Source organism: Enoplosus armatus, chromosome 11 (genome assembly GCF_043641665.1).
Source record: "Enoplosus armatus isolate fEnoArm2 chromosome 11, fEnoArm2.hap1, whole genome shotgun sequence".
Taxonomy (NCBI): Eukaryota; Metazoa; Chordata; class Actinopteri; order Centrarchiformes; family Enoplosidae; genus Enoplosus; species Enoplosus armatus.
Genome location: NC_092190.1, coordinates 9378279 through 9400607, shown reverse-complemented (window position 1 = coordinate 9400607; position 22329 = coordinate 9378279). Strand labels below are relative to the sequence as shown.

Here is a 22329-nt window from a genome sequence, read left to right as displayed (position 1 = left end):
CATAACATCACATCTGTTAAAGAAAAAATTCATGCTCCTTGGATGAGATGAACCCTTTTCATTTGAATGACTTCCTGTTGTTTTTTCACGGGAGGAACAACATACACACTGTTTAAATACAGGAGACCTCATACTAAAAATATTCTTATACAGGAACAAGGCAATAAAATACTGAAATTTAGCTACTTCCCACAGTGTCCTAGAAGCTAGCTATGATAAGGTTATCTGTTATGTCTGGAGTAGATTGGCTTGATTTATAAAAATAAAGACTTTTACCTCAGTATCTATCTGTCTGTGCGTGTGTGTTTGACATTAGTCTGTCTGAAAGAAGAAGAAAGAAAACACCAGCAAAACACAAATAGCATCAGGAGAGAGAAGGTGAAGATTCAGTCTGCTGCAGCTGTGTGAGAAGTCACACTTCTCTCCTCAGTAATTTCTTCCGCTGTTTATATTAGCACATTGTCAGAGGGAAAGAGAGGAGTCGAGCACTGACGGAAAACTACACAGCCGCTCGTACGCTGTTGGTCTCAGAGTGGAGCATCGTGGCACGACACACAGCCAACTTACATGAGATATTCAGTGTTTTAACCTTGTGAATTGAAGACTGTAATGTGATGCTGAGCATGTGTGCAGCCAGTAGCAGCCTTTATATGGATAATTACAAGCAGTTTTCTAATTGTGTCTATTTTGTTGTGAGCTCCGCTGCCATCTTGATGAAAGGACGACATCAGTACCAGAGAGTTGAAGATGTCCAGTCTGTCTCAGCTGTTTCTATGGGGACGGCAGATGATCGCTTTGTGGTTTTCTTCTGTCGTTCTTTCAGGTTTGTCATTGACAAGCGTGTGACCGACCAACGAACACACATCTCGAAGAAGTGACGCGACAGACGAGTTTTGATTTTGAGTCTGCTCGACATTGCTCTGCTCTTCAGCCCTTTTATTCTAAAATCCATCCGCAGCCCCGACGTGAACCCACCATGTCCGGGAAGGAGCGCAGCCCCCGCCATCGGCCATGGTCAGTCTACCGGGCCAACACGTTTGATCTCTCAGCTGAGATGATGGGGCTGGCTCTCTCAGGTAACTAAGTAACTGCTACCATGGTAACCTGTTTACTTCATTGATGATGAATAAAGAAGCACCCCCCCCACTTTCTCTCTCTGTCCAACAGGCAACAGTCAGGATCCCGATGAGCCTGTGCTGGAGTTCAGCGTGGGTAAGTTCAGGAGGAAGCGGAGACACACTGCTGCACACTGGTCAGACTGTGTGTGTCCTCATCCTACAACTCGTTTAATTAGTAATGGTCAAAATATTTAACTTTGAAAGGTCCGTACTTGTACACCGTTCATTGACAGAGCTTGTTTCATTTACACCAATAAGCCTAATGAGAGCCAAGATAGTTGATCATTAACAAATCTTAAGACCAGACCAAAACCAGCAATTGATTGATCCGAGCAACTACTACACCGGCAAATATTGTCTATTGTGTATCCAAAGCCTGATATAGATTATTCCTCTCCATTGTTGCTCCATTGTTGTCCAAAAACTATTAAAAACGTATTAATGAGCCACACTGTTCCACTGGCTGACATGTTCCTTCGTTATGATGAACATGGGCACTGTAGTTTATGTTGAGTCAATCCCACATGAACCTGCCGCAGAAAACACTAAACTAAGTCAGTCCACAGCTGAAAATAGTCCCCAACAAATGCCCTTTTTACTTCTGTCGGAGTAACGTTTGCTAAAAAGTACAGTGCCCAGCTGTGAGTCATTTTTAAGGATTTATGTCTTCAGTAAGAACAAATGGGCTGCATGCCACAGACAAAGGAGGGGAGTTGGAAAGTATTGGGAGATTGACTACTAACTTTGGTCTATTCCTGGGATTTGTTGACAAAGCGAAAATATAGAACAATACCAGCCCTATCCTTTAAAGTTGCACTAATCGATATTTTCATATGAATAAATGACTATGTGTCATGGGAAAGCGGTCATTGGTAGTGACAAAGAATTATCACCATCAGCATCTTTTAGTTGATTGTTTTGGTTTCACGGCCCGTAACTGTACTGTTATAGTTCAGTGTTGTCTGTCTTCTTCAGACACAGCAGGATATGTTCAGTGAAAAGCTTCGATAAACTCACTTTATGCTAATTGATTAATTTTAGAGGGTGAAAATATATCAATGTTGCGTTTACAGCTTGTTCAGCTGCCCGCAATTGGCCCAAAAAATAATTTGATGCTGCTGAAGATCAATGTGTCTTGTCAGTGATTGGCTCAAGAGGCGACTACATCTCTTGTGTGGAACGACATTTTTAATTTTTATCCCTTGTTCAACCTGAAAGCATTAGTGTAAACAACTGCTGCTCATCAAGTACTAACAACTCAAAAATACTGTATTACATTCCGAACATGGCCAAGGATTAGTGACCGTCCCACTATTAAACCCCGCAGTTTGTAATCTCTTCCTGTGTTTATATGTGGCTGCAGCTTGCAGTGAGCTGGTTACTCCCTCTCTGGACCGTAAGCCAACCAGCTTTGTCGCCGTCAGCTGCACGACTCCACCCCAGGCCTTCTGGACCAAGCACGCTCAAACTGAAATCATAGAGGTACACCACCGCTTGCTTGCCCTTGATTCCTAACTTCTGTTGGAGACTTCAAAACCATCTCACCTGTCTCTCTCTGTCTCTCTCCGTCTTCAGGGCACCAGTAACCCTATCTTCCTGAGCAGTGTAGCGTTCTTTCAGGACTCTCTGATCACTCAGCAGACTCAGGTGAAGCTGTCTGTCTATGATGTAAAGGACCGCTCCCAGGGCACGGTAAGTCCCAACCCAAGAATCGTTTATTGCAAAACCACTTGCCTCCACCGTCTTCATATTTCCTGTTAGGAAGTCAATAGTCTTATAGTCTACACTTATCTGTGTGAAATCCTCTAAATCCTTTGTGTGTGCGTGCTTTTATCTGACAGATGTACATGCTTGGTTCATCCATGTTTTCTGTGAAAGAGCTGCTGCAGGACAAACACCACAGGCTGCACCTGACTCTCAGGTAACAGACCAACACAACACACTGTGCCTTGTTCCTCTGTCAGTGACAAAATGATAACCACTGCTGGCTGGATTTGGGTTCAGGGGTGTTTATTTTACTTGATTGACACTGTGGGTCAGGTCAGCAGAGAACGAGCGCGTGGGGAACATCACCGTCATCGCCTGGCAGATAGAGGAGAAGCGCGAGCAGAGAGCTCCTGTCGCAAGATTACAGAGAGGAGACACTGTTAATGGAAGGGTGAGTGAACAGGAGGTCTCATTATTATTAGTATTAGAACTGAAATGATTAGTCGATGACTTCATTAGTCTAGTCTAGTATAAACCAATTCCTCAGTTCCAGTTTATGCTTTTTGTCGTCTTATGTACTGTACAGCATTAGTTAGTAGTTTCTTTGCAGATTCAGATTGTTAAAACAAAATATAAATCAATCATCATTTGTTTGTTTGTGTCAGATGGTTCTCGCTGTTGATGAAAGCCTGACTGAATCCATGGGCGTTAAATCCAGGTCTTCATCTCTGTGTAAAGACCCACTGCTAAAGGCTGGTGAGCATGTCTACATGAACTAAATATCAGCCTCCTGTATGTCTGAGTGAGAGTTTACTAACAGGTGACATCTGGATTGCTAGCCACGTCATGGTGATTCACGGATGTGATAGTATGTTTCGGTCTGCTTCAGTGTTTGGGGGCGTCATGTCGCGAACGTACCGGTTCCCCACCACGGACGGCAACCACCTCCGGATCCTGGAGCAGATGGCGGAGAGCGCGCTCTCCCTGCACATTCCTCGACAGTTTGTCAAACTGCTGCTGGAGGAAGATGCCGTCAGGTAACAATTTATTTTGATATTATTGAACATCTGGCCATAGGAGCAGCAGGGTGTTGTAGTGCAGCGGTTCTCAACCTTTTGTGGCCTGTAAAGTAATGCAATGTCTACTTGCTCCTCTTTAGTTTAGGCTCTAGTACAATCTTGAGACAATTTCCAACTTGTCTCTGTCTTGGTTGTTTTGACTCGGATTGTCTTGGTCTCAGCCACCAGTCTCACCTTTTACAATCATTCCCTTTAATATCTCCTGCACTGCTCTGTGCTGTCGTTTACAAGTGCAAATCTTTTTCCTATTTTCCACAAAGTGTCTTGTAAAAACCAAGCATCCTCATTTTTGACGTGTAGTTTAATGTGTGGAAAGATATGAGACTTTCATAGTTAGTTTGTAACATTATGCAAGAATATTTTATTTCTAGGAAAATTATATTTTTGGACTCAGACTTCACTCGGTCTTGACTACAGCTCTGCCCTTTGTCGGTTGCAAAAGAGTAGTGAACAGTTTAACCAAAGAGTGATGGATGTCCCCTTCATTTGAATAGTTTTTAGCAGCCTGAAGAGATATAACTATTCAATGTTTCACAATAAAAAAAGGTTAATATGGTGAATAATTTGAGCAGCAGAATGTTTCTTTAATAATTTCCAATTTTATTAATCAATTTTTTTACATTATTTTTTTATTATATTTATATTACAACCTCATTTTGCATCAGTTTGTATGTGGAATGAAAAGTATTTTTCATGCCTCCTTGTAGACATTAAACTGAAATTCATGTGTGCTTTGTGTGATAAATCATGCACTGTATAATCTATTATTGTATCATCATCATATGGTCACAGAATCATTACGACTCCCACTGTTGCCATTCTTATAATAGCTTGTGTAATCTGAGAAGTCGGACCTGCTCGGCTGTTGTGTTTATAGCGTAGACTTTAATTGAACTATCTACATGAATTGCATGCTGTGAGATCATCAGGGCCTTAGCTGGATGTCATGATCGTAAAATGCTTTTGTGTGATGTGCAGGGTGTGTGAGCTGGAAGAACTGGGTGAGCTGTCTCCATGCTGGGAGAACCTCAGGAGGCAGATCATCACTCAGTATCAGACCATCATCCTGACCTACCAGGAGACCATAAGTGACCTGCACGAATACAAAGGTTAGAACCACCAATTTTACATGTCAGTTAGTCACAGGGAGCACTGCACAGCCTGTAAAGGCCGCTATGTGGGTCTTTATCAAGTCCAAGAAAATCACATCGCCAGGGTCTCTCAATTTGGGCTCAGATTCTACACATTTATATTTGAGTTTAAAAGATGTGGGCATTTACCAGACAGAAAGGGTCTAAGGAAAGTGTGCTTTGAAGTTTCAGTATGGGAAGTGTAGGATCCAGTGTTTTTGGAGCTTGACCCCTATTAGGGAAGTAAAAGTAAAACATAAAATATTTGCACAATATAATCAGTGCAACATCTTATAATCTATATTTCATGTAAGATATCACATTAGGACTTATACCCGATTATACACAGATACAGAGAACCTCTCTCCTCCCGTCTGCTCCCTCCCAGGTCCTTCATTTAAGTCTAGTACCTTGAAAGCTGAGAGGAAGTTGGAGTTTATTCCCACTAACCTGCACATCCAGAGGATGAGAGTACAGGGAGAGTCTGGCTATGGTAGGTATTTGTGCACACATTGTATGTTTGCATGTACTGTATGCCCATGTGTGTGTCCAAGGTTTTAATAATTTATTCAGTATCTTCATCCTCTTTATTACTGTCCTCTGTTCAGACCGGACGTACGATGTTGTGACTATTGGTGCTCCGGCGGCACATCATCAAGGCTTTAAAGGCTGCGGCCTCCGAAAACTGCTGCACAAGCTTGAAGAGGCCAGGAAACAGTGAGTAGAGCGAAGCAGAGTTTCATGGTGGTGTTTGATTTTATGAGTGATTAATTCATCTTTTCTTTCTGTGATTTTTTACTCAATCAGTACTTATGAGGAGGAAAGGTAAGATTACTTGTGGTGTATTATACGTTCCTTGTGTGTTTTTTGTTATTGCTGTGTTTAACTGTATTTGTTTGACAACTCATCTTCTCTTTCATGTCTTTAACACACACATCAACACACACCCACAGCTCTGCTGGTTCTGGCTTTAAAGGAATGGCATACCAGCCTCAGGATGTTGTGAAAGCGAAGGAGCTGATTGGTCAAATTAACACTCTGAAGACACAAGTGTGTTACTACACTGAGCGTCTGTCTCGAGCTGCCAAGGAGCGCTCGGCCAACGCTCTGGAGAGAACCCTGGCCATCCTAACAGAGAAGGTAAGAGAGCACTCAGAGGAAGAGGAGGGTGTCAGTCAAGTGTTATCAAGTTCATTCTCTCTCTTTCACTCTCTCTCTCTCCTTCTGGCTTTCACTGATTCCTCGACCTCTCAACTTTTTATCTCAACTCTTATTGCCTGATAGAAATGATCCGTACTTGCAAGCTAAAAATGTCTTTAAATTAAATTCTGGCAGTCGAGGACTAATATTATTATACAACAGATAAAACAGCATATGTTCTCAGTCTTGTACATCAAACCTCCGAGTTATAGAAACACTGACACACCAAGATCAATAATTTCATTTCATTTAAATTGCTTTTTAGTCCCATTGTTTACATTTTTAATTACGTTTGTGGCTGGCACCTTTGTAGAGCAGTGAAATATACAGTTACGTTGCAAATCTAAAAGCTAATGTATCAAAACATAGACAAGATAACATGATTTGCTGTTTTATGCTAAACAAAAATAAATGTTGCCTAACAGAATGGCAGAAAAGGAAAAAGTTCCCAAAGTCACAAACTGCTAACAAAAAATAAAGTTAAAAAATGTATTTCTTATCATCACAAGCCCTTTCTCCCTCACTTTTAATGTCTCGGTTTATGAACTTTAAAGAGCATTTTTTGCCCCGAGTCACAGTTAATTTAATTCACAGTGTAACCACATTTTCACCACTCTCTCTGGTCTCTCTCCCTCTCCTCCTGCAGACTCGTCAGTTGGTGACCGTGTGCGACTCCAAGCTGCTGTCCTCAGCCATCCTCGCCCTGGCAGCCGCCCGCCCAGAGTTCACTCAGCAAGGCACCCCGTCCCCGTCCTCCTCCTCCCTCTCGCCCTCCTCTCGTTCCCCATCACGCTCCCCCTCCCGCCACCCAGCCTCCCCGTCTCGCACTGCCACCTCGCCTTCTCGCCATGCAGCTCCACCGGAGGGCAGCGAAGGGAGCAAAAACAAGCGCGCCTCCTTGCAGGCAGATTTGCACGAGGAGGAGTGGGTAAGAGGAGAGTCCATCTGCCTCTTTGATGCCTGTTTGTGTGTTTTTTTTTGGTTGTAACTCCATTTGCGTGTGTGTGTGTGTTTGTGTGCAGGGAAAGGTTTGGCTGAATGTTGATAAGAGCCTGGAGTGTGTGATCCAGAGGGTGGACAGGCTGCTGCAGCGAGACAAACTGCAGAGCGACAGTAGCTCTGAGGATGTCTTCCTGCTCGCCACCGAGGAGCCGTGTAACACTAAGAAAGGTACACACATAAACACAGACATTTTTTTTTGCTGCATGGTGCGTGAATGAGGCTCAATCGTACGAAGATCAGAAGGTTAATATGAATGTGTCACTCTCATGAGGAATCCATAGTAGCCAAGAAGCTTTCTGGATACATCCTGAGCATAAAGGCATGGATTTACCATCATCATCATCATCATCATCCTCCTCGCATCCACCACAAAATCATCAACCATCATCATCATCATTCTCTCATCAGACTGCATGTCTTTCACATCCTGTTGATCTCATCTGTAGGTTCATTCTCATAATCATGTTAACTGCTTCAGTGTTGCTGGATGTTTAAGATGTGAAATATAATTATCTATCTAAAATGTTTATTATCTAAACATGCTTTACTTTTGCTCACTCGTAGATACCAGCCCAGAGGTAGAAAAGACGTCCCCAGGTGAGAATTTCCTTAACAAATTCTGTCTGTCTGTCTGTGCTAGACTCTCTTCATAACAATAAACGTTAAGATTGTGAATTAAATTAACGTGTGTGTGTGTGTGTGTGTGTGTGTGCAGGTGAGTGGAGTGACGCTCTGTATCCTCTCCTCACCACACTGACGGATTGTGTGTCTCTGATGAGTGACAAAGCCAAGAAGGCCATGGTGTTTCTGCTGATGCAGGACAGCGCCCCCACCATCGCCATGAGCCTCACCCTGCAGTACCGCCGCGACGTCGTCTTCTGCCAGACGGTCTGTCAGCTTCTACCTCGCCCTTCTAGATCTTATGTCTTTCATACATATGTAGTTTTGGAGAATTACTTGTTGACCATTCATCGCTGTACTGATATGAGTTGTGCTGCTTACAGCTGACGGCGCTGATCTGCGGCTTCATTATCAAGCTGAGGAACTGTCTCTGTGACTCAGGCTTCCTCAGGCAGCTACACACCATCGGCTTACTGGTGCAGTACGAGGGCCTGCTCAGCACCTATGGTAACCTGTGTGTGAGGATGTGTGCGAGTGTTTGTGTGCATGTATGCTTGTTTAGCAGTTTGTCATCACACAGAAAATAGAAAGGCCTAAGAGAGTGCACACCTCTACCAAGGCTGTAAAATTGTTATTTTAAAATGTTTAGAAACATTAAATTAGGGTTGTATGAATTATTATCGCCATGAACCTCTGTGATGACTCCTTGTTTCTTAAAGGTGAGGAGCTGGCCATGTTGGAGGATATGAGTGTCGGAGTGATGGACCTGAGAAACGTCACGTTTAAAGTTACCCAAGCGACTTCGGGTTTCGCCCCGGACATGCTGCCGGTGATCACAGGAAACAGGAACGGCTTTAACGTCAGGGTTCCGATGCCCGGGGTGATGTTTGACACGCTGCCACGAGAGATCCAGAACGGGATGCTGCTGCGCGTGCAGCCCGTCCTGTTCAATGTGGGGATCAACGAGCAGCAGACGCTGGCTGAGAAGTGAGTCACTGAGATTAGAGGACAGGAAAGGTTGAGGGCTGGAGGACAGAAAGAAAAGGAGAGGAGAAAGGGCATCCCAGAGAAAGAATGTCAGTTTTGGCTGGATAGGTCCATTTTTAGATACTTTGGTCAGTTTTATAGTTTTCAAATAAAATATTTCAATTAATCATCAAAAACAACTCCACATAGTTTTTACTATAGTATTTATGTAAGTGATTTTACATAATAAAACACAAAGCAAAACACACTTTAATATAAACTTGGCATGGTGCAATTATTCAAATAGCTTTTGTCTTTTGTTAGTTGTTGCTGAGTTTTTGTTAGGGGTCCAAAATATTTTTAAAAAGTGTAAATAACCAATTAGTTACCCCTTCAGAGGTTGAAATAGAAAGACAATGCACTGAATAAACAAATATGCACTTAAAATGGGAAAGATAGTATCACCCAATTTCATGGTGTACATAAGAAAATGAAAAGAAGTCATAACACTGATGTATTCATGACCTGTTCAGTCAAGAAGTTGGTTCCTCAATATATTAGACGAGGAGAACGTTAGAAAATGTAGGAAATAAAAAGTAGAAAAAGAGGTTTGAATGAGGATTAAATAGATGGAGTGATGAGAGGAAGATTGCTGGTTGAAACCCCAGTGGCAAACCACTGAACCCTAGTTTAAAACTGGGCTGTGAATATGACATTAAAAAGCATGTATGCTCAGTTCCCTGGATAACACATTAAACCTGCATAGGTTGTACAGTAGAATGATGAGATATTTTGCTATTGCATTACCTATTTGAAGTACAAGGCAGCAGGATATTAACAGGAAAGATTTAAACTCTGATATCTTACATGTGTGTCCAGGTTTGGAGACACGTCTCTGCAGGAGGTGATCAACATGGAGAGCATGACTCGCCTCAGCTCATACTACGACCAGTTTAAAGAAGTCCTGCCAGAAGACTGTGAGTTTGCAAACATGAATAAAAAACACTTTTAACAGAAGGAAAAATGTCTTTTTGTCTTTTTGTTCTCATATTTAACTCACCACATCACTCCTCCTCTGCTCTCTCGTCAGGCCTGCCTCGCTCCCGCAGTACCATCGGTCTGCCCGAGCTGCTTAAACTGCTGAGCCAGAATGTGAACGCCAAGAAAAGCAAGAACGTGGAGATTTTGTGGCAAGCAGCCGAGGTAGACTAGCTTCTCATGTCTTCTCGGTGCAGCCCCCAAATTCAAAAGCTCTTGTCTTTCTCCTCTAATCTTTTTCTCCAAACTCTGCAGGCGTGTCGCCGGCTGAACGGAGTGCGTTTCACCAGCTGTAAGAGCGCCAAGGACCGCACAGCCATGTCTCTGACCCTGGAGCAGTGTCAGGTCCTGCAGCAGGAGCACGCCCTCGCCCCACAGGTCTTCTACCAGGCCTTGGACTGTATGCGCAGGTCAGCTGATGATGAAGATGTTATTACCCCTGCACCAAATCTCATTAGAAAAATAATATATTAGCCAAAATTAATAATGCACAGCTTCTGTTTCTCCACAGTGAGGGCTGCAGGAGAGAGAACACCATGAAGAATGTGGGATGTCGTAAATACGCCTTTAACTCTCTTCAGCTCAAGGCCTTCCCCAAACAATATCGCCCCCCAGAGGGGACATACGGGAAAGTTGAGACCTAAGTGGACTCCTGTATCTGGAGGAAACCAAAAGACTGAAGGGGATAATGATGATAGCACCACACAAACAAACATACCAACACAAACTGGAACAACAGCCCTTTGTTTTGTGCTTAGCCACTGTTGATGAGTAATGTCCAAGTGCCAGTGCTACTGTAGATTGTTTTATAGCAGTTTCCCTTCCTCCTCTTCCTCTAGTAGTACTAGAATCACACACTTAAAGTAAAGATGTGGCTTTCTGTGTTGCATCGTAGCCAGTGTGCAGACAACAGGCTGCTGTACCAGTTGTAGCATCAGGAAGCGTACAATGAGTCACTTTAACTTGTGTCCCTAGAAATAAGATGTGCAGATGTCTCAGCCTTGTCCTTGCTGCTTTTATTTGATTTTATTTTTATCAGTTTGTCACTTAAAGGATAAGGCTGTCTATATTTTCCTTATAGTCAATAAACCCACGCAAAGACCAAAACCAGCAATAAATTGACCCAACTAAGAAGTATTGTCTGTGTAGCCAAAGCCTGATAGAGCTTATTCCTCTGTGTTATAGAGCTCCATTATGAACATAGGCACTGTGGTTTATTTTGAGTCAGTCCCACATACACCATCCTGCTGCTGTTGTAAAACTCACTACCACTCCAAATGTGTGTTAATCCGCTCCTGGAAATAGTCCCCAACAAATGTTCAGGGGGGAAAAATGGGTAAGGAAGGACAGTAAGGAATTCTATTGCGAAACGCACTGTTGGTTTTGGTCTTTTCATGAGATTTAGCGATAATAAGAAAAATAAAGAATAACACCAGCCTCACCTGTAAGGCTACACTAGACACATTTAAGCTAAAGGTAACAGCAGAAAGCAAGCGTGTGATTGTCTGGAGACTATAAAATGTGAAAAGATTTCTTGAAAAACGTGTATTGAAAGTATGTTTTTATGAAAATTACTGTATATTTTGCTGCCATTTGGAGCTGCCTACATTTTGCAGAGTGTAGCTTTGATTAGACGATCAGATCAGGTTTGTCAAAAACAAATGCCTTTTAAGATGTAAGATTCATCTGGACCTAAACTGCGCTGCAGAATGACAGCTGTTAAAGTCGAAGCACGTATTTGGTTTGTTTAACTGTTTTTAGCCTGTTGCCTGTTTCCCTCCCACTGTCTCTACTTACTCTCATCTTTCGTCTTGGATCACATAAATATTCAACACCATATCACTCTCTACAACGAGCACAGATCTGTAAGAAGTCCATATCTGAAAGTACTCCCTGGCATTTGTATTACAATGATGTCTCATCTAATGTGATTTCTTAGGTTCTTCTGATGCTACGCTGGAAGCATTGATGGGGAACTTGTTCACAAATTGTGGGCTTCAGAAGAGGTGCATCACATTATTCTATAATTGTAACATATCTACAGATATTTAGGACATTTCTGCAGGTTATATGCAGCACTATAGTGGTCCAATAGCCCTTAAAAACTTGGGTTTTTATTTATTAAAAGTGTGTGTTCTCGGTTTTACAGCACTCTGAATTATGCAGAACTTTGTGAATCGAAATTGGATAAAGACTTAATTTAATTAACCTGCATGAAAATTAAAAAACATACTGCTTTATACTATTGCAATTGTATTCTGTTGTGATTAAGAGTACACATGAGCACTTGATGGATGTTTTTAGACTGAAGTGAAATAATGCATATTGCATTATTCTGCCGACCTCAACGACACCTCTTCTGTTGACAGTTTACCAGCTCCGGGCTCCGATGTACCTTATTGTACAAAACTTACAGAGACAGTGGATTTTATTTTGAAAATGTTATTTTGCTTACAGGTATTTATGTTGATATGGCTGTTGTTGCCAAATGCTGTTATAGTTTGATCCATTGTTATTGAGTAAGTTATGACCTTGTTCTGATCAGTTGTACATACACACAGGTTGGACAGGGGAGTTTGGAAGACACCTGCACCCCCACAAAGGTATGAAGTGAAACTGGATAATGAATAAAGGCTTGTCAATGCCAAATGAGTGTGTCGGTAAATTAAATGAGACATTATGGTTCATGAATTGAGCAGCAAATATTCCGTCTTCTTAGGTTTGCCTCATGCAAATTGCCTCAAAAAGAAGCATTTTCAAAAAGTAGGTCCACAGTGACGAGCTTCTCCAGATTCATTGTGTGTTCGGTTTGTGGAAATGTGGGTAACTGCAAGTATGCTTATGCACGACTGAATGTCCTGCATGATTATCTAATCTTAAAGGCCCTGTTCACCCACAACTGTCATATGTGTTACTAATACTGTAACATTAATGATGGTTTTCAAGTGTCCCAGTAAGACATGACAGTGTGACAGTGAGCCAGCATGCACCACACCAGGACCCTGAAACTGAAGCAGCTAAATGGAATTCAGCCATCATTCATTTGATTACTTACACCTGTACTTCTACTGGCAACATGTGAAAACATCCTGTCAGTCAAAATAATTGAGATCATCTAAATGGGTTTAGCATGAGTGTGCAGGGCCTTTCAGACCCTGTCTAATAGATGGGTCCCATGTCAACAAATAGTTTTAAACCTGACATTGTTCAAGTTCATATTGTGTGCACAATTAATTCCTATAGAAATTGGTTCAATTTAATTTTACTTATGCATACACAATGCACAGAGAGATGGTGGTGGAGGTGGTACGGGGTGGTTGTGGCTTCTTTTTGCCCCACGGCCCCAAAGTGGATTTATCCGGCCATGCTTCTGATGGATCGACTGTCTTGTTCAGTGACTCTGTTCATAACTTTTGGTTTGTTTACTTGTTTTAGTGAGGTTGTGTTTTCCTAACTTTATTCTAAAAATGTTGAAATACAAAAGTGCATACAAAATGATAAGAACACATTGAAAACTAAAACAAAATAATTATTTAAACAAAAATGTAGACAAACTGAAATTTAAAAAATGTAAATATTCTGTTCGGGAGTCGCGCAAAAACAAACCTGTTTCCCTTTAAGGGTATTTCCGGAAGTGACGTCGCGCCATAGATTGTTTCGAGAAGAAGAAGAAGAATCACATCCACAGTCAAACAATGATCAGCATGGAGGTATAATCCATGATGACTAGTCTGAAAATATATAGGCGTTCAATCTCACGCATGCGCTCTGCCGCTACAGTTTGGCGTCGGTTCGGTGCAGTTTGTGGTGCTCAGAAATGACGGCAGAGTGAGAGCTCTGTTCATCGTCCTCCTGTCGGCTCTCAGTTTGTCTGCATGGCGGTGATTGTCCGAAGTGTTGCTAAGACATCTCAAATTTTCAGCCGCTCTGTGGGGAGGTGAGGCGAAGCTGCACGTTCACACCAGCACACAAGAACTCAAGAGATTTGCTACGTATTCACATTTCTCTCTGATAGCCGTCATGCTAGCTTCTGAGAACCTGTTGACTAACGTTGACGCTATATACATCAGAGAAGGCGTGAAAGGCAGTTGCATGCTCTTGAATGCAGAAATGTTCCTTGTAACTATATTTAAACACATCATGAGAAGTGTTCAGTGTTCCCTTTGAGATAGTAAAAACTTTTAGTCACAGACTGTCGGATTTGGCGCCATGTGATACTGAAGCGTCATATTTAGTGGCACAAACAACAGTGAAACATATACCAGTGGTGGAAAGTAACATTTACATTTACTCAAGTACTGTAGCACAGTTTTAGGTACTTTATGTCCGTATTTATTTTACTTTATACGTATACTTAACCACATTTCAAAGGGAAACTTTTTGCTCCACTACATTCAACAGCTGTACTCACTAGTTACTGTGTAAGGGGCAGTGGTACTTATTGTAGACATTTTACTCAAGTAAAAGTAGCAATACCACAGTGTAGAAGTCCTAGAAAGTCCTGCATTCAAAAGCCAAAGTAAAAGTACTAATTTTTGCCCGATTCAGAATAATGTATATTATATTATTGGATTGTGAGTATGTACATCACTTTAATATTGCATTGTGTGTGTGTGTGTGTGTATATATATGTGTGTGTGTGTATATATATATATATATATATATATACACATGTATGTAACTTTATCTACTGCTTGGTGGCTTGTGATTTCTGCTCTAGGGATCAAAAAAAGTCTTTGATATAATATTATCATAATTTATTTGTTGATTATATTTTATATTCTTAATCTGAATTTGCAAAGTAACTCAAGTTAATAAATAAATATAATAGTCAAATATTTTCCAATGAATTGTAGTGGAGAAGAAGTATAAAGTAGCAGAAAATGGAAATACTCAAGTAAAGTACCTCACAATTGTACTTAAGTACAGAACTTGAGTGAATGTACTTTCCACCACTGGAAAGTCATTATTCTGCATAATGAGTACTTTTGATACTGTAAGTACATTTTGCAAGTAATACTCATGTACTGAAGTAAAATTTAGGACTATGACCTCCATATTGATACTCAATGGTTATGGACTATTTTTACACTGTGGTATTACTAATATTACCAAGTAGTAATATTTTCACCTTTGATAGACACTGTAAATACACTTTTAATGAGAGAGAGAAGAGAAACGGTGCTTCACCAGGTTGTGTGTTTATTCCATAACTGATTATTTCTTTTGAGAAGCAGATTTATCATTAACTTCTGCTTCCTCCTATGTAACTCCTCCCATTCAGTCTTTGATTTTCTTCTTGCTGATCAAAGGTTGTTTGCAGCTGACCATCGCTGGTTCCAGTCTGTGAGAGGAAGAGTCCCAGCAGCCGACAGACACTACAGTTTATCTTTCTCACGCTCAGCTAAAGGTAAGTGTTGCGTGGTGAAATATGTGCTTCTGTTTTATACAGGTTCACTGAATTAAACAACCAACAAAGCTCAACACTCCTTTAAATATAACCGTAATGTAGGAGAAATGCTATCTTCAGTTTACTAATTCACTAGAGGAGTAAATTACGAACCAAAGAGTTAGATGAACAGTCAGGACAGCAGTGTTTTGTTCTTACTGGACTAAAATCTTTGCTTCTTAGGATCCACGATGAGTAAGAAGCTGCTGGTGGATGTAGACTGTGGGACGGACGATGCTCAGGCCATCATGTTGGCGCTGGCTGCCCCCAACGTGGAGCTCCTGGGCATCACCTGCGTGCACGGAAACACCACGGTGGAGAACGTGTGTAAGAACACACTGCGAGTTCTGCAAGCCTGCAATAAACTCGAGGTGGGTGTAGCACTGATATTCTCTACACAGTGTGGTCAGTGCATTATTTGCTGATGAATATTGTGTCTTTTTAGACTCTTTTGACTTGCTAAAGAGTCAAAAGTGTTTCCAGACAAAAAGTTAGTGGCATCATGTGAGGATGGTAAGGATGCTGTTTATAAAACTGCCCAACAATGACTTTCTGTTTTCCTTGAGCCACATGAGCTCAGTTAGCTTAAGTAGAAAAGTTTAAGTTGCATGAGCACATTAGTCTAGTCATTGGTCTAGAGGTTTAGGATGCTGACCATGAACCACAGCTTCCCCAGTCCAGCTGGAGAGCATTTATTTCATGTTGTTCCCCATCACTCTACTGTCAACTACTGTATTTATTTAAGGCATTAAATGTCCCCAAAAATGTATTAGTTACTAATTATTAAAATAATTAGTATTTGGATGAAAAATCAGCATAGTGTAAGCAACTTTTATAAATATGTATGGAAATGTTCAAAACTGAGCTTTATTGACTGATGAAAATACTTATTTGTAGAACATTCAGTTGAATCTGAAACTTCATATGTATTCATATTTTCCCTTTGCTTCTGACATTCTAATTTTCCATAATCCAGTAGACTTATCCATTATGTCACATCCTCAGTATATAATGCTGTAGTTCATTTTCCAGAAATTTAATTAATTGTCAATTATAACTAGGAACATTAATGATGCATAAATAGACAGAAATCAGTTAATAACAGCAGAGCAACATTTTCTCTTATGGTGTTTATGTTTCATCTGGTGTGCTCTTCTTAAATGTGCCAGATTCCAGTGTTTAAAGGTGCAGCTAAGCCTATCCTTGGGAACAGCATTAGTGCGGGACACTTCCACGGGCAGGACGGGCTGGGAGACGCTCCTGACCCCAACGCTCCCGGACTGGACCTGGTTCAGAAGGAGGGCGCTGTGGCAGCTATGATCAGGATCGTCAATGAGAACCCAGGGCAGGTGAGAGCTGTGACACAGCTCTCTTCAGTATGTGTGTGTGTATATGTGCTTCTTTCAGGTCTTTTCAAGTCTGGGTTTATTCCCCAGGTATCTCTGGTTGCCACAGCACCCCTTACCAACCTGGCTCTGGCTGTGAGGATGGATCCATCTCTACCAAGCAAACTCCAAGGGCTCTACATCATGGGAGGCAACACTGAATGTCAGTAGAATCATGAACATCTAGTTAGGTGGTGAAGGGGCTAGCCACAATAATGCACTGTGAGAAAAATAACTTATTTGAATAATTTTCCAATTCTTTCACCAGTGCAACTTTTAATTGAACTATTTTGATAATTGATTAATCACAATCAGTCATTTTTCTAGCAAAACTGCAGGTTGCAATTTCCCCAGTGTGAGGATTTTCTGCTTTTCCCAGATTATAAATGGAATATTTGGGGTTTGTTGAAAATGTCATTATGACATTTTTCATTAATATCTGGTATTATCAAGACAAAGATTAATCAAAAGACAGGATTAATCGAAAATGAAAATACTCTGTGATCCCTGTGTTTGAAATTGTAATCAAATTACTTCAGAATTGAAATCAAGTGTTCTCATTATTCTATCTACATCCTGTAATAGTTGAGAGTGCAATCAGTGGTTTTCTGTGTTTTCTGTGTCTCCTTTAGCTCGAGGAAACACCACAGTGTGTGGCGAGTTCAACTTTACTGCTGATCCAGAAGCTGCGTACATTGTACTGAACGACTACCAGTGTCCCACCTACTTGGCCTGCTGGGAGTTCACCTGCTACAGTAAGCTGTCCTGGGTAAGGCGTCCTGTTATACATCGTCACATATAGTTTCCTAAGACTAATAACAGCACATAACCTCTCTAATAAGTTAATGCATCAATGAAGTCATCAGAGAATGACGCTTCCCCTGATGTTGACAGGAATTTTGTGATGCCTGGTTGGCGCAGGACACCGACAAAGCTCGCTTCATGGCACGGATCTTCCAGCACAGCATCGACGTGTCACAAAGCGAGCGCCTCCAGAAGGAGTTTGTCGCCGGCACAGGTTTTGTTTCCTGCGACTCATACGCCATGGCAGCCGCCGTGGACGATTCCTTCATCACAGAAAGTGACCGTTATCCAGTCAGTGTAGAGCTGACTGGCACGCACACCAGAGGCATGATGATAGTGGATACTGTGGGCTTCCTGAAGAAGACTCACAAGGCTTTTATCATGAAGAAGGTGGATATGGAGAAGTTCGAGCAGATGATGATGGCTGCTTTAAAATAGCAGCTCTGAACATACTAAGGAGGCATTAGTTACCAATATGTCACCGTTTCCGTCCACATATTTTGGGTATTTGAGAGTGTATCAATTCTATTTGTGTTTTTAGTAATAAGCCAACATACTGTACAACAAATAGACCACTGTGAAGCTGTGCAACTAACAGCAAACTGTAACTTTGCACTGTCTATAGCAGGAAAGACCAGGACTCATTTTATACAATGCAATATTGAAGCTTATGGAAGAGTTACTACTGTATGTGTAAACCTCAACTGTATTAAGACGCCATTATAAAAACCTTTAATTTTATCCATTATTTATTTTATTACAAGTGTTTTCATAACACGACACACACGCTCATTCATCCAGAAAAGGCTCCAGCCAGAGACAGCGCCAGTTTTTTTTGTCAGCGCTACATTTTGCTGATGAGTTGGTAATCATTTTGTGTGTCAGTGTGCATTGTTCTTTTAATTTTTGGAAGTCCTTTGCCACCCCACTTGTGACGCGTGTGCTTTCAGAGGAGGTTGTTAAGCTTAAGTATTTACAGTTGCTCTCATCCAGGATTCACAGCATCAGCATTCAGGTGTCTCCTCAATATCCTTTCTTTCCTCTGAATCTTGACCTCGTGTCCAGCTGTCAAAAGAGGACAGACATTGGTTAGTCTGCAGCACAGCTTAAAACAGAGTTATATTTGTACAAGACAGAAGATGATTTAACATAAACATGTTCAGCCATTCGTTTTCAATAACATTTCTGTTATGCTTCTGGTCACTGTGGGAAAACACCGCTTGCAGACACATCAGGAAAGAGATAAAACATTCCCTGTTCTCTTTACTCTTCAACTTCCCACCTGTTCCTATTTGCATCACGTGTAATGTAATGACCACAGACTTACCAATGACCTCTTGCACTCAAAGAATGACGTCTGCAGGGCTTTGCAGTGGCCTTCCTTCAAACACTCACTGGGCATCTTCCCCTCCTGGCAAATTACAGTAAGAAACCAGTTAGAATACACTCTGTCCTCCCCATGAGCAAAATGTGCATTCCCCAACAAGAGCCTCAATCAGTGGCCTCCAGTCCTGTCTGAATCTGGGACTGCACAGCACTCACTAAACTCCACAGGGACATACCGATTAATTTGCAGCCTTTAATAGTGTCCATCTTCCAATGACAGCATAATACTATTTACCTAAAGTAGAGGAACTAATAAGTAAGAGTGTGTAGTGCTGAAACCAGCAGTCAAGTGACAAAATGTATATTTTTTTGTTTAAGGATTAAATGCTTTAGCAATTTATCAAGTAAGTCAAGCTTGCTTTTCACTGTTGCATACCACTGGTGCTTTTGATTGTTTTGACTGCTGATCAGATGTTACAAATCTTGAAGCATAATATGTAATTTAAATTTAAAAACAAAAGGGAATCACATTACCATGTCCAAAAACAAGAACTTAACCTTACGATAGCTCCCTAATGCTTAATCTTTTCTCGTGTTTCATGGTAAACGTGGAAAAAGTGGATTGATCCACAGTGCAAATAATAAACGTCAGCAGACAGTAAAATCTACAATGATGAATACAATCTTCGTGGTTTCAACTGTAAGTCAACGTCTTCCAACGGAAGAAAGGGCAGGGTGGTCTAACGGTCCCAAGGTCCGATAACGCTATCATCCGCCATTCATTCAATTAACTACATCCTGGTGAAGACCAGTGAAACAATTACATACATTTGGTCCACCACGAAGGTGACAGAGCAGTTAGCTCTTACTTCGCTGTTAGCTACTTAAACTTGAAGTGTTTATATAACTATATAAACTGTAATTAATTATACTGACGCCGAATTTAACAGCGTCTCCCATCGATTCGTTAAACTCACAAATGTACGATATATATATTATATTAATATTAAATGGACAGTTTTTACAATGGAGTCTGGCGTGACGTAGAACGACAGAATGGCAAGCCGAATGTCAGGTTGTGTGTCGAAATAAAGTTCACTCTCTTACTTTTCCATGTGCAGTTCGACTTAGGTAACTAAGCTTTTGTACACCAATATTATAGCAGAGCCTCACACCTGTAGTTCAGCTGTTAGCCATGACCAGAGGACCTTCACTTACCTTTACTACGCAGTCGTGCTGAAGGAGACATGCCTTAAAGTCCTCCCTGATACCGGCGCAGGCTCTGTTATCTTCCTCTTTATCCTCGTAATATTTCGGCATTGTGCAGAATCCACTTAAACACCAATATTCCCTTATTGATAAACTCACAAGTGCAAGGATCAGCTAGGTAACAGCAGTAACATCATGTTATGAAAGCTTTTAGCCACCATGTTTCTAAACCGGCATGATGGGAAACCGGAAGTACTTGCAACAATGAAGTGCATGCTGGGAAGGTTTGTAGTTTTAAATGTACGCTCTGTTTGGAAGTTTGAAAGTAACGTAGACAGATCATCTTCCTTTTGTGAAAAGTTAAAAATCTGTCCAATTAATTTTCTGGTCATGTCTGGATTTACTTTGCTTTCACCTTATTCTACAGCTGTTCTGAAATCAAACCTGGTGATGCAGATGGCATGAGTAATGCAAGTAGAACAAAATCACAACACACAAAACAAATGGCCATGACTTCTAACAACTTTTATCATTTATTTCAAAGATGTCCATGAAAAATGATGTCAAAAACATCTGTGGCAGGCATACACATGTACTTGATGAAGGCACATGAACTGATGGGTGTATGGGGTTGTCTAGCAGGGGGAAGAGTTCACTTTCTTTTTGTCTCCTGTCCACTTCCCACAAATACAGTAGGGGGATCACAAGGATCACACAACCTCTCATGCGGTTTTCATGCATTCAGTTTCTGTTTGTATGAAGACGCAGGACAAGGGGGAGAAGCCAATCCTGTTAGCAGTGTCTTTTAAAACATGTTCCACCGTTAAAGTGGCTTGCTCTCATCTTCTCCCAATAACAAAAATAATTTGATGAAGAGGCTGCGATCAAGCTACTTCAGTTTTCTTGAGTACAGCTCTAGCATGGATGGTTTGATCAGGGGGTGGAGGAGCCTGCTTTGACCAAAAAAAACACTGTTTATAAATTAGAAATAATAATCATGCACGTGAACAAGCATGATTAGCAAAAATTGTCCTGTTCTCATATTCAAGTCCACCAAAAGGCACTTCAGTACCCCCCGTGAATAAACCACTACAATGTAAAATGAGTGACGTTTCACTTAAAAATAGCTTCCACTCAAAAAACATTGGCCACACACACAAATGCAAAACATGTCAAGTGAATTTCAATAGATGACAAAGTGAGGCAGAAGAGAGAGGGAGTGAGGGAAAGAGAGAAATAATGTTCATTGCTTTTTTATATATATTTACAAATCAGTGAAAGTACTACACAACCTCAGCCAAATCATACAACAAAGGCGCATCCTGCAATGATCAGTAGTCATAATATTCTGTTCAATCAAAAAAACGTACTTGATTGGACAAAATAAATCGTATCATGGATTGGGAAGATGGAAAATTTAAGGAAGGTGAAGGGTGTGATGGTAACAAAAAAATAGTGGAAAAAGCAGTGCAAATCAGGCTGTTTCAGATGGTAATCTGGTACCCCCCCCTTTTTTTTTTTTTACCACTTTCACTTAGCATAACACAGAGATATTGTTCTTAACATCCAATCACTAATTGGATAGTGTGTGTTATTTTAAAAATATTAGTATATCCAGCAATCAAAGTGTAGGCAAAAGTGAGAGGGAACAGATTGGAATAATGTTGTTTCAAGGGACCTGGACATAAGGCACAATTTTCCAATTTTGACCCCCCCCCAACTACTTCAATAGAATCTATTCACATCTCTCCTACCATTCAGTTTTTAAGCAGTAAAAATTAATCGTTTTAGTTGTAATACTTCGCTTCAAGTGAAAAGAAAGTGGTACAGACATAACCGAGCTACTTGCACCAGCAGACTAAGCAACTTCGCAAGTAGCTGTAATAATGAAAATAAAATGTACAATAGCAATTTAGAAAAACAAAAAAGAAAAACATAACAAAGTACACAAATAAAAACAGACTCTGAACTACCATAAACATCTCTTAATAGAATAAAAATATATTTTACCTCTTGTACAAATTAAAGATTTATTTCAAATAAATTAAGTCACCTTCATAGATCGTCATAGCTGTAATAATATATCAATATAACAATATATTCCTTCGGGAAAATGACGCCAAGGCAATGTCTGATTAGTTTACTATAAATGGACACTGAGGTCATACACAGCCTGTCAGACAGGAGGTGAGAGAGATATGGTGTCATGGTACTTATTTTCTTGATGGATCGGGGTTGTTACCACGGCACACGACCTACGGTCAACGTTGTTACTGACTGGCTACCGGCAGGATT

The 22329-nt window shown here is 40.9% G+C and overlaps 3 protein-coding genes across 4 annotated transcripts; 2 read left to right on the top strand and 1 right to left on the bottom strand.

Annotated features, from left to right (window-relative positions):
- Positions 1 to 976: 976 nt before the first annotated feature.
- Positions 977 to 10505, top strand: inpp4aa (inositol polyphosphate-4-phosphatase type I Aa). 2 transcript variants are annotated; one of them, XM_070914170.1, is made up of 23 exons: positions 977 to 1076; positions 1168 to 1212; positions 2482 to 2600; positions 2694 to 2810; positions 2960 to 3039; positions 3159 to 3276; positions 3491 to 3581; positions 3715 to 3862; positions 4883 to 5013; positions 5423 to 5527; positions 5643 to 5751; positions 5842 to 5859; positions 5988 to 6174; positions 6881 to 7162; positions 7257 to 7404; positions 7801 to 7833; positions 7952 to 8124; positions 8241 to 8364; positions 8577 to 8844; positions 9703 to 9800; positions 9914 to 10026; positions 10117 to 10271; positions 10373 to 10505. In XM_070914170.1, exons 1-23 carry the CDS (start codon positions 977 to 979, stop codon positions 10503 to 10505), a joined length of 2895 nt encoding a protein of 964 aa, XP_070770271.1. The 2 variants fall into 2 exon arrangements, with proteins under 2 accessions (XP_070770271.1, XP_070770272.1); XM_070914171.1 differs by lacking the exons at positions 5842 to 5859; positions 7801 to 7833 and having other exon boundaries at positions 6881 to 7025; positions 7089 to 7162.
- Positions 10506 to 13727: 3222 nt separating this feature from the next.
- LOC139292223 (inosine-uridine preferring nucleoside hydrolase) lies at positions 13728 to 18211 on the top strand. The gene is made up of 7 exons (XM_070914465.1): positions 13728 to 13798; positions 15174 to 15271; positions 15494 to 15681; positions 16480 to 16659; positions 16747 to 16858; positions 17328 to 17464; positions 17590 to 18211. The coding sequence occupies exons 1-7, from the start codon at positions 13737 to 13739 to the stop codon at positions 17935 to 17937; spliced, it is 1125 nt and encodes a 374-aa protein (XP_070770566.1). The 5' UTR covers positions 13728 to 13736; the 3' UTR covers positions 17938 to 18211.
- Positions 18212 to 18230: 19 nt separating this feature from the next.
- coa5 (cytochrome C oxidase assembly factor 5) lies at positions 18231 to 20259 on the bottom strand. The gene is made up of 3 exons (XM_070914464.1): positions 20044 to 20259; positions 18827 to 18910; positions 18231 to 18564 (listed from the first exon to the last, which is right to left on the bottom strand). The coding sequence occupies exons 1-3, from the start codon at positions 20143 to 20145 to the stop codon at positions 18523 to 18525; spliced, it is 228 nt and encodes a 75-aa protein (XP_070770565.1). The 5' UTR covers positions 20146 to 20259; the 3' UTR covers positions 18231 to 18522.
- Between the last annotated feature and the right edge of the window lie 2070 nt (positions 20260 to 22329).